This window comes from Morchella importuna, assembly GCF_003444635.1.
Source record: "Morchella importuna strain M04M26 chromosome Unknown Morimp01GS001, whole genome shotgun sequence".
In the NCBI taxonomy this organism is placed as follows: Eukaryota; Fungi; Ascomycota; class Pezizomycetes; order Pezizales; family Morchellaceae; genus Morchella; species Morchella importuna.
The window spans coordinates 480,398-492,705 of NW_025763398.1; the positions used below are offsets into that span (position 1 = coordinate 480,398).

The window sequence follows — 12,308 nt, forward strand, 5'->3', positions numbered from 1 at the left end:
ATGAGATACTTCTAAGATGTAGTTACATAGTAGGTTCATGTGCGAGTAACCTTGGTATAGTGGGTATAATATACCCGTTTATTTAAAACCGTCCTGCTAGTACTATCCAATACCTTTGCCTTCCCCTGGACTAGCTGGCGCAAAGCCTCGGGGATGAGGGAATTATTCGTTGTATTAGACAGGTTTAAATTCTGTCAATCAGTCACAGATGCTTAGATGCAAGGCACGCAGAGCAATTGGCCTCAATGGGTTGGCAGGTATGTCGGGGGACAGAAGGAGATGGCCACTAAGCTATGTACGTGTTATGCAGATAAGATTTTTGCCCAACCATTGACTGAGTCCACGGCATCTATTATGGCAGAAATTTATATGTGAACCTCGGTGCTTCCTTGGGTTGGCTTTTGGGTTTATGAAAACAAGTAGTAAATCGAGATCCTTTTGAAACATCTGTTTTTGGTGTTGTGCATGGTTGTTGCCTTGAGATCTTATGAAATTTGCCACGTGACCAAAATAGCAACTGCGTGCTCGCGAGTGGTGTCTTGACAGCATTGAGGCTCAAAATTAAGCTTTTTTAAAACGCCAAGTATTTGCATTTCAGGGATCCCCAGTCAATCAGCACGCGAGACACTCAATTCACTCTGACTGTGCTGATGACGCAAACTTAGCTTCAACGTTCTTCAGCTGAGATTCAACATATTTTCTTAAGGCACCCCAGATTCTGATCGAATCTATAGACAGGTGCACCGCCTCCTCCCTCTATTCTTTCTTTCTTTCTTTCGCGGGTTCAACTCCGATGGCCAACGTAGCTGAAAACATGGGATCAACACCGGCAGTTTTGTACGTCACAGGAAATGGTAGATCTCTGAATAGAAGTGTGACCTTTTTATTTCTTTGTGTGTCTTCGTGTTTCTTTCCTTCTACCTATTATATTACAAGAACATGCAGTGACATGATAGTCCTGAAAAGGGATAAGAAAAAGACCGCCACTCGTCCATCATTGCCATCGTAAACACAAGTCTCATCATAGCATGAAATATACAAAATTTTAGCAAGGAAAAAATTCGAACAACCCAACCAAAAAGTAGGACAGCCACCCAACAGATCCGATGAGATATATGAGATGTGAGGTAAAAAAAAAAAAGAAAAAAAAAAGATAAAGATGGGAGACCGCCAACAACATTTCCTCATCCCAAGCCACACCACCGTGCCACCACCCACCACTACCACCACCACCACCACCACCACCTCCTAGGTTTGGAGATGAGTATACGCACTAGTAGAAAAAAACAAGCGCTCCATATGGGGTCTGCACCCTTCCGGAGTCAAGTGTTTTTTTCAATATTATACTCATCCCCTTGCGACCCGAAGCGGAACCGCTGAGCGCGAACCCACACGCTCAATGGCACCGCTTGGGCCGCAATAGAAAGTCCAGTGCGAGACCAAGGAGAGGACTCCCTGCAGTCGGACACTGGGCTTTCGAATGATATGTCTCGAGCAGTGTCTTTGTTTTTTCCTCCCGCAGCGCAACTATTTGGGTTTTATAATTGCCGATTCAATACGCCAATCGTTCGAGTTTCATCATCAATCAACAGTGTCGCTATCAATGTTCCATGCAGATTCGTTTACGATGTCGAATGTAGGATGAAAGTTGTGTTGAAAGTCCGAGATGCCGCGATACTGATGTACAGAGTTATCGACACCGTCAAACATAACCCAATCGCCGGTCATCATAGGATTTGTTCTTGATCCACCACGATAATCCTCAAAGTTATTTGGAACTATGGATAGGGGGCTTTGATCATAATCGGTGGTATTTGTCATAGGAGATGCCCACGGGTAATCATTTCCTGGAAGCTGGCTGGGATCCAAGTAATTATCAAGGAATAAAGGAAAGTCGCCGGGTTGTGAAGCCTGGGAAATCTCGAGATTCTCATTCGGCATGACCGGCGTCGAAGACTGTGACTCATTTGCAATAGATGTGTTCTTCTTTCTCCTTGTCGGGGTAACCGGTACTCCCTGATCTCTCCTCCGCGGATTCCTCTTCATTCGCTTGTAGATGTACTGGTGCGCTTTCTCCATGTGTTGTTTGCAATTGCTCTCACGCTTTGATTTGTATGTGCAAGGGGCGAATTGGCATTTCCACTCTTTTGAATTTAAGGCGTGAATGTCATTTTGGTGACGCTCCTTCTCCTTGTTGGTAGGAAATCCTTCAGTGTGGTATTTGCAATTTACGTCGTCGCATTTGAAAGGACGGTCATGTGTCTTGCGATGTTTCGTCAGGTCGCAAGGACGGGGGAAGGTCTTTTGGCAAAATTCACAGGAATAGTTGGCAGGTTCCTTGGAATTGGCTCGGGAAATTGGTGAAGAGTGAAGCGGAGAACCAGCACTAATCGCAGAAGTGGGTTCTGATGGAGACGTTGCGAAACCACCTAAGGCAAGGGTAGAGGCGGCGGTTAAAGGTGTCTGCAGGGTTGCTGGGGAATATCCGCCATGGTTTATCATGGTAGCAGTCATTGCCAATTGATCACTAGGTTGCCATGGCTGCGATATAGTAGGCTGATAATACGCCCGAACATCGCAGGATTGACTTTGAGCAATGGTGTTTTTCGTGTTCTCGTCAAATTGAAAAGTAGAATTGTTGCCTATATGAATCTGAGGATGACCAACCAATTGGCAGGAATTGTAGACCTCAGGAGGAACCTGAGTAAGAATTTCAAGTTGTTGTTTGGATGTATTGTTTTGCCTGAGCTTCGCAACTGGCTTGATAAACGGCCCTTGTGAGTTGAAACTGGTAGGATTGATCGCTGGTCTTTTAGTGACAGATTCCTCGGCATCAGCTGATAACCTTCGCTTAGACACTCGCTGTTGGGCATTGGAATAATGCATAGCGCCTCCTGATACTAGGGCAAGCTGATCCAAAAAATAATTTTTTGTGTAGGGAATGTCTTTCTCCCGAACACGATCTTTCTCAAGAACATCAGGGTAGGCATTCTGAACCCCATTAAAGAGAGCATTGAAGAAGTTTTCCGGCGGAGTGTTTGGACTCATATTCTGCACCGGATAGTTAGCGGTGAACCCTGCCAAAAAGGAGTGCATTAGGGATGTACCTACATTAACCATATTCGTGATGTATTTCTCCACATCTCTGAGACACCGAATTTTCCCTTGATACATTCTCTCCTTCGCACAGGAGAGGACCTTCTTTAATCCAACAAACTCAAGGTTATCCATCATGGGGCTAATTAAATGCCTCTCGATCGCGTGGATACTTTCGAGGTCCATCATTGCCCTACTTAACTCTGGTTGAGTAGCAAGAAAAGATTTCGGAGAGAGAGTTGCCGAGCTCGGTGGAGTGAGCTCTTGGCAAGAAGCCACTGCGTAAGACGAGCCGGACTCGGGGACGAGACTTGGTCGGCCCATAAGGCTCCCATTCCCTAGGCCAGCTTCAGTCTCTAGTGAAGAAGTAGCCGAAATTTTCCTTGCATGCCCTGAAAGCGCCCTTGTTACCGACCCATCGGTAGCAAAACTTTGTAGTCCTGCATTGGCGTAGTTTGAGGCAAGCGTTCCAGGACTACCCATGGTAGACCCAACCCCAGAGTCGCTGATTGGACCCTGTACTGCCGGAGTAACAAGAAGTCCCTGAGTAGTTGCTGACTGGGGATGTAGCAACATCTGTTGGTGTTCGCTTGGACTGTCCACAGTAACTAGGGGTTTCTGAACAGTCTCCGGGATGGGTTCCTCTGGGTCCGGCATATACTCTGCTGCTTGAAATCCAGAAGCCCTCATAATGTAATCCAGGTCTTGGTCTTCTAAGTCACCAATGGCAACGAATTCCTCATGTAACATGTCATTGTCATCGGGATAATTGCTAGCACCAGGGCTGATGAAAAAGGTAGGCACTGGTTCGTCTTCTGGTCCGGATTCCTTTGGGGGTTCCTCAGACATTCTCTGGGCTTGGTCAAGAGTCTTGAGATGCGGTTCCAGCTTGGACTGCATGCGGTTCATGTATCTCTGTTGATGTTTTTCGATGTCCTTTCCAACCGGATGTGTGTATGATCTAGCCGGCGCGGGCGGAGAAATATTAGGAGACGAACTTGGAGATGGATATGGCACGGTATGCCGCTTGTGTAGCTTCATTGTGGAAGCTATGGCTGGGTGCTGGTCTGGTATCTGCAGAGCTAATCGTGGAACGGGCGATGCACTGCGAGGAGTGGACATGTCGAAATCTTGTTGCCGGTAAGCTTTCTTTTGCTCGCTGCAGGAAGGCTGTGTTAGCTTATTTATGTTCTTGGGGCAAAAAGAGTAGTAGGTAAGTAGGGCTGTGCGAAGTGCGAAGAGCCAAGCCATCATGAAATGGGAGTGGAAAAACAGATCAAGTGAAATAGATTGATCAAACACATGCTCGATGGGTAGCCAGTCGGTAGAATTGGTATAATGGGATATAGGGAAGGAGAAACACACTGTGATGTTGTTGAGGGTCCAGGAGCTACTATAGTAGACCTAGGGTGTGAGGATAATGTCTTTCTACTAATTTGTAGAGGATCCTGTCAGCTACTTGTACTGTAGCTAGTGACAACCACCAAGTGAATAAATAAAGGATAAAACGTGCGAACTTCGAAACAAAATAGTTCGTAAAAACATCAAAAAGAACAGAAAGGCTCCTCTTCCCCTCTCCGAAGAACGAGTGGGGGTGGGTCATGGGCGGGGTGACGATATACAAGTGTGCACGTACGTGAGTGCGCACCGTTGAGTATACGGATTGCGTGGGTTGTGTGCGCAACAAACAGCAATAACGGATCTAAAGTGGAGCAAAGAAACAGCAAGACATAAACACATACCTGGTGTCCTCCTGGCCTTTTACTCCTCTTGACTTTCTGCTTTGCTGTCGTGTATTTGGGAATCCCATTACTGAAACTGGCGTATAGCTAAGAGATTCCTTACGTATAGGATGTAGGAGCTGTTCGAGTCACAGAGGGAGGGTTGTAGGGGTTAATGAGGGAAAATTGCTTTTCTGAAAAAAGAGTCGTAATGCTTTGGCGAATTTTCCAAAGATCGAGAATGATTATTTTTTTTGGTCTTCGATGGAGGGTCCTTTGGCTCGCTAAGTAGTAACGGTGGATGAGGGTTGGTTATAGCTGACCTGCGGCTAGTAATAATTGAGGCTCTGTGAATTTGTATGGGTATCCCAGTTTGGTGTGGATGATTCGGTAGTAGCAAGTAACTGAAACCGAATAAAAAGTTGCGGCCGTAAGTGATGGATATCGATGATGACCCCCGATTTTTCCCTGTTGGTCGATCTTTCCTTTTTGCCTTTTTTTTACTCGTCGCCGAAGGGAGCTGAAGGTTAAAGAGGGAAAGATGAAAAGAAAGAAAGAAAGAAAAAAATAGAAAAATAGAATTCTCGTGTAGGTAAGTATGTATGTAGGGATGGCGGCGGCCGGGAGAGCAAGGCTGATAAAAATGGGTACTGACTCTCTTTAACACCAAGAACAGACAGACAGATCACTCGCTTGCACAGCAACCTCTTGGATTCAGAAATATTGTATAGGACGCAACACAACTGATATATGATATGATATTGCTTGCTTCCCGACTATTTTAAAGAACGGAAAATCACATTGAATAGAGGGGGCAATGAGATGAAATAAGAATGGGGGAAACCAGCCAAATGGGGCTCCGGTTGGAGATGCCATCATACATGTCATGAACCAAGTAAGTAAGTAGCAAGAAGGAAGGGAAAAAGGTAAGGGGAAGTTTGGCCAATGATGATTCGGCAATTCGGGCGACTCCCTCTGCAATATGCGCAATGGGTGAATTGGGTTCTGACTGAGCCCGCTCTGAGGAGGCTTCGTGAAAGAGAGCGATGGGAGACTGCTTCTGTGGAGGGCAGTTCAACCTTCCTAGGCGCACAGCTTCCCATATTGTAACGTGCAGTGGGGCTGTTGCCTAGCGACTACCCCTGTCTTGCAGTTGGCCCAATAACATCCCCCGTCCAGGCTGGGGCAGCGCAGCGCATATCATTAGTTCTCCCAGGTGAAGGGACTAGAGGATGCTGTCATCCAAAAGAGCCCCGAAAGCGAAAAACTTGAAGGCCGTTGCTGCAAACAAATCAACAGAAGGTAGTCAAACGTCCGGTAGAGGCGTGCGTTTCACGGCTTTCGGGCTTGCCATCTGTTCTCAAAACGCCCTTTTCTTATGGCCAAGATCCACAAGTAACCAACACCTCCGTGATACCGAGCAGCTTTTTTGGTGGGTATGGGTAGAGAATACTTTCTGCCCCTGTGCCTACTTACCACACTGTCGTTGAAATTGTCCCAGTGAATCGTGTGCCCCCCCGGGGCTCGATATCTCTTCTTGATTTTTATTTTTTGTTTTTTTAGTTTGAAGCGGCTATGGGTTACAGGATTGCGCGAGTCAAAAGCGCTCCTTATTTTAACGCGACCCAACACAAGCCATTTACCGCAGAAGCCGCTAGAATTAAACTGCCAAACCCGGCAGCGGAACCTATTTACACATGCAATGGACGGGGTAGATTCTCGGATAATGTGTTGATATCATGATATAAAGATAGATGATATCTATATAAAAAAAATTCCCTAATTCGGTCTGGGGATAGTAGAACATGGACTCAAGTAGTCCTTCTCAATGTATAGGGTGCATTACCCAAGAGGGCGGTACATGATGTATGAACAGATATATGGCGCGGAGAGGGAACCAAATGGCGAGGGGAGGAGGGGTGAAGTCGGATGGGAACACAAACAAAGATGGGTGAATAGTGATTGTGGGGCCTGTACATACCGGAGCTAGTCGAGGTGGTGCTGGTGCTGGTGCTGGTTGCTACTGCTTAGTGATAGAGTCCCCCACGGGAGGCAAGCGAAAGACTCATAAGCCACGATGTGCACCCCGCTGTTGCGTGTGTGCTGCGTGTTGCTGCGGGTTAATAGTCACCAACTCATGCATGGACACGGGATCCCTGCGCAGAGCCTCAACACCTGATCGTGATCTGCACCCGTCACATCTACATTTGAGTTCTGCTCAACTCTACATGATCGATACCGTGCTGAACTGATTGGGCCGTATTATTACTCTCATACATGAGTAGAGCCCCAATAGGTAATCATTCAGTCTCCGTCCGACTAGCATTACTAAATTTGACTGAGGTTGAGTCCTACTGACATCTGCCATGAGGGATCGACGATTCAATGATAAAGTGCCTACATTACATAGTACATGTACCTATGAGAATTGGAGAATTGCTGCTTACCTACTCTTCTACATGTAAGTTACACACTCAATTATCCTGTACTTGCATCCGCACGGTTAATACTACATGTACGTGCTGCCCATGAGTCCAATGCTCGTAATACCCACTCATTTACCTGGATTAAGTCCATGGATCCAAGTATGATCATGATAGATAAGTAGATAGATATAGTATCATGGGAGATCACGAATTGTAAAGAGCCTCGGTTGACTGACATTACGGATGGAACGCTGAAACATATCGAACCCCCTTGTTCAAACTCACCTGCTAAGTGACAGTCCGCACCGTACCATGGCTGCGCTCCACTCCGGGATCTTGTTTAACGTTTTCAAGTAATGATTGTAACACACGCATACGCTTCCCTCCCCGCCCCACGGATTAAGAAACACATGCGAGAAACAACAAAAAACCAGTCATCAAGGGCCGCGGGTTTTCTCTCACGGGCTTGGAACCCAACCACCCATCCACTCCTCCCGCTTCCCTAGCTTCCCCAGTCTCTAGTTCATGCGTTCCAAGCTGTCGGGAAGAAGCGGCGGTCAATCAAGCGGCAGCGCCTAATTCTTTGCGGCGAATATGCGCACTAGCCAGCTAGCTACCATTCTACACAACAGTAGAGTAGGTACTTTGCTGTCCATATCCGATGTCTGCGTTCTATTTCGATCAATGTCTAGAGAAAAAAATATGGGATCGTCCCCGGGCCAGACCAGAAAGTCCTCCCGGGCCATTGCGAAAGGACAAATACATGTAAATACAATAATATAGCTCACGCGTTAGTTAAAAGATCGGAATTCTGTGTTGCAAAGCCATGCATCTACTGTTATGAAACGGTATAAAGATCGTAATAATAGTAACATGATGTAGCTGTTTCGAAAATCTTCTCTTGCAAAGAAAAGAAATGGCTCCTCAACCCAAACCCGGAACAGCATAGCATCCTCCCTACGTCCGCCTCTAACTACCATGCGGATATGCGAAGCTTCCAGTATCGCTACCAAGAACTTGACACTGACCACGGCTGTGTTGTGCGAGTTCCTTGCATGCTATTCCGTGGTTAAATTAGCGAACGAATTGCCAGAGTCGGTGGCAGAGGCTGAGGACTCAAGAAAAGCCTGGGCGGCTACAACACGAAAAGGAAATTTCCCCACCACCTTTCACCTCGCAGTGGCTGAGGATAACCTGACATTCCCCGCATCCACACACCGCACAAGTTCACTTCGGGCTTGAAGCGATAACAAGGACATGCGAGAAAGAAGAAAAAAAACCTTGTCCATCACCACCCCTCCTCTTTCGTCACCAGCATGAGCGTGGCTCGTGCAAACGAGACACGCACGACAGCCGCAGTGTGTGACGCCATGTGAAGATGGGTCTAGATACGATCGATACTCAGAAGGTAAAGGAAGAATCCGAAACGAACCCACTCACACACACACCACTCGTACACATGATATCCAGATCTTCCGGTAATCGATTATCGATCTGGGAGGTTTTACTAGAATCCGGGATTACAGACGGGCTGAGTATCATGGAAATTCACCGAAGATAGCAGAGCATTAGTTTAATGCCCGGTGGGTAGAAATGGGACATCGCAACATCGACCAGGACTTAAGCAGGTACGAAAGGCAGACTCCCAGCCCTTTACCCTGTCCCCCGAAATTAAACGGTGCAAAAACCATGTGGTGTAGAGATGAAAATAGTAATAAAAATCTACTACTCGGAGGCGTTCCCAACTTCAGCTCTACTCTAGATACGCTGTATGTATCAAACAATTAGCAGCTTGCTTTTTCGGTGCTCGGGATATTCCAGAATTTCCGGGGCCCTTCCATCCGAGAGGATGAGAGTAAGAGAATCGAGTATGATACATACTCTCCATACTCGACAAACTCGCATCCAGGATGTTGGTAAGAGTTGTAGTGTAACTACCAAGCTAGCTACGAAACCACTTGCAACATCGGAGTAGAAAAGGAAGGTCAATGAGAGTCAAAAAACAGATCTAGGTTAGTTACATGCACATACCTAACCCACTTGTTTCTTAGGAAGGTTTCCTTCCTGGAACTGCCTAAAGAAAACAAAAACATTCAAGCTTTGGGTAAGTCAGCACTCAAAATGTTCTCCACTGTTTCACAACGATGCTCTTCTAGCGCACCCCTTTCTTCTACAGCCCTTCTAGAACAACTTTCCATCTGCAACGTGTGATGATCCTGGCTCTGATATGCTTACTGGATGTGAACCTCGGAAATGAAACATCCGTCTAACCACCTCGTATGCCTGACACTGAGGGATTGGACTAACTGTGAGGAGTGTACGTGCGTGGAGGTAGAGGAGGTAATTCGCATAACAGCTTCAAGGATGCTCTCGGCGCAGAAGGCAACCACAGTTGCGACGTACTCTAGGTACATATGCAGTCCAGAACGACGACAAAGACGATATCAATGACGACCAAATCAATGTGAATCACTTTGCATGATTATCGCCACTCAAGCTAACCACTGAATTCTTGCCAATAACATTAATAATTTCCCTAGTCTCTTCATGATTTAAAGGTTGCACTGTGCTTACTGTAAAACGTCGCACACCTTTAAGGTTATTTTTGTAAGAGGATAACGGCCCGAATCAATTCAACACTATTGAGTTTCTATGTATAGGGACGAGCCACCGGATTAATCTAGATGAGGCCTGGGACGGCCGTTTCCCTTCCTCTAGAAGCACATGATGGGGTAACGACCAAACCGGATGCTTTTATTGTTTGCTTCTGTTCCTAGGGATTTTCATTTCTTTTACCCTTGCTCTGCCAAATCCGAGACATTGCGCTTTCTTGCAGCTGTCACAATCAATGAGGATGGATGATGGCTTTCAGCCAATGTTCCAGGGGTGGGGTGGTGAAACCCTTCTGGAAGTGTGCGACGGAAGGAAAGAAAGAAAGAAAGGAGGGAAGGACGCGCCGCTGCGAGACATCCTTGAAATGAGGCAACAGCAAATGTGAAATGCGGGTGCTAGTTGCGTATGGTAAAAACGTGTTCAATCTTCTTCCCCTTCCATTCCTCATGCCTTGGTATGTCGGGGATTCACCCTTGGTTCTAGAAGCACATGTAGGAGGTACTGGGGAGAGGGAACCGCCAATAAAACACGGCGGAGGCTGGATGAACATTTAAGTTCCATAGGTAGAAGGAGTACTCGATGAGGCGACGTGAGTACAAGCGGATGCAGAGTGGATATCTGTGCACTTGGGGTAGTTCAAGACAAAAACAAAGATAAAGGGCATGTACACGTAGTTAGAGGACATACATATTGACAGTGAGACCCATTCGATTCCGCTATGTACGCGAGTGAGGAGTCTGTCTATGCCAAAATGTTGCAATCCATGTAGGTACATGTTGTACGCAAATCTGTCTCGGTCACTCCCGTTGCAAACACCGGGATTTTTTTTAGTTTCACCTAGGGGACGTACGATTTCCACACACGCTCATAGATGCATCGACATCTACCAAGCGCATGCCTAGCGATATCAGTACTAAGGTGTCACACAGGCATATTAATGCCTACATGGCAGCTCTAATTCATCAAAATACCTCAAAGAATATACAGTTGTTGATCCCCCATTGATTTGAGTTCAAAGCGTCATTCATGATAGGGTGGTAACGTTGGGCCGCATTTATCAACCCGTTATCAGGTGCATATACATCTATGTGCGTACGTCCTGGAATGGGATAGCTGTAGATTGAGGACTAAGGCGGAAAGAAGGAAGATCGAGACATGATCAGGTGGAGTACATGTATGTATGTGATACCTACATGTACATACTCTACATACATGTACCTACTCTACTACACATGCACTCTACCATACACGGCATACATACACCTATGTCCCTGTATCCATGCCGTTCTAGAGTACTGGAGCAGGAAAAGAGATGTACAGTCACTCACGGAGTGAAGGCGGATCCTGTCTAATGGCGGTCAGTTAGGTTTTGGACGCCAAGGGCAAATTACTGCAAACAGAACCATCAGACAGGATCCGCCGTCAGTAGGTGAGCGACTGTATCCGCGGCCACGGGTAATGCAGGACGTTCTTTTCTCTCGAGGATGATATTAGATATGGACCTCTGCCAAAAGAGAGACCTGAACAAGAAGTGCATTATCCGGTACTATACTTTTTACCTGCCTCGAGTACATGTAGTTGCCATTATTTTGAGTCACGGGACTGGCGTGGTGGCGACAAACAGTCTAGAATTACATTGTAGCCTAGGGAGCACTTCATGTACTCACGGAAACTGCGGGTTGCGTACATGTAGAGATACATGTAGTACGTAACCTGTCTCAGTTGTGATCAGATAGCAAGTGAGAATCCATGAAGCATGGACTAGCTCCAACCGGCAAACAAGTTGCTATGAACATTACACCCTTATATAATTATTTAGGCTGGTTGGCAACTTGTGTACATGAGTACAAAGCAACTCTATTCCAACAGCTCCATACGTTACATCCTCTTGATGGCCTCATCGCTCAGCTTTTGCCCAAACCAGGTTCTGGAACTGTTGTGCGCTGATGTAGGAGGCTGTCCCTGCTTCTAATGCCGGTATGTCCCTGCTCCTTAGTTTCACCACGGCCTTCAACAATTGCTTCTAGAAACACGGTTAAACCTTCTGTCGTGTTAACGTGGAGATGGTGCTGATTTCAAGAAGTCCGAATCCAGGTGGCTTCATGAAGCTATAATGAAAACAGTAACGACGCTCGCAGCTGTATACATGTATTGGTCAGGGATGCACCACAAAAGTCAAAATAATCACACAAGACAACAAACAAAAATAAGAGTTTCATGAGTGATAACTTAATGTGCAGCACTTTATCTAAGATTACTTCCTTAAGGGGCACCGAATGGATAATTTTCCTAATAGTTTATGTGTTATAGATACGTGCCATATCACACAACCCTCACACCTAAGTAACCAGGAAAGAAACTCGTTAACCTTATTATGAATATATGGTGAGTATAATGTTCACCATGATTTACAAATCATGGTTCGAAAATGGATTCGCTGATTTGATTTGGA

General features: G+C 46.1%; 1 protein-coding gene across 1 annotated transcript; it reads right to left on the reverse strand.

The window, feature by feature from the left end:
* Window positions 1-1,581: 1,581 nt before the first annotated feature.
* On the reverse strand, window positions 1,582-4,906 carry LAJ45_00101 (uncharacterized protein; the record flags this gene model as incomplete). The annotated part of the gene is made up of 4 exons (XM_046109703.1): window positions 1,582-3,051; window positions 3,112-4,255; window positions 4,462-4,527; window positions 4,839-4,906. The coding sequence occupies 4 exons, from the start codon at window positions 4,904-4,906 to the stop codon at window positions 1,582-1,584; spliced, it is 2,748 nt and encodes a 915-aa protein (XP_045976396.1).
* Between the last annotated feature and the right edge of the window lie 7,402 nt (window positions 4,907-12,308).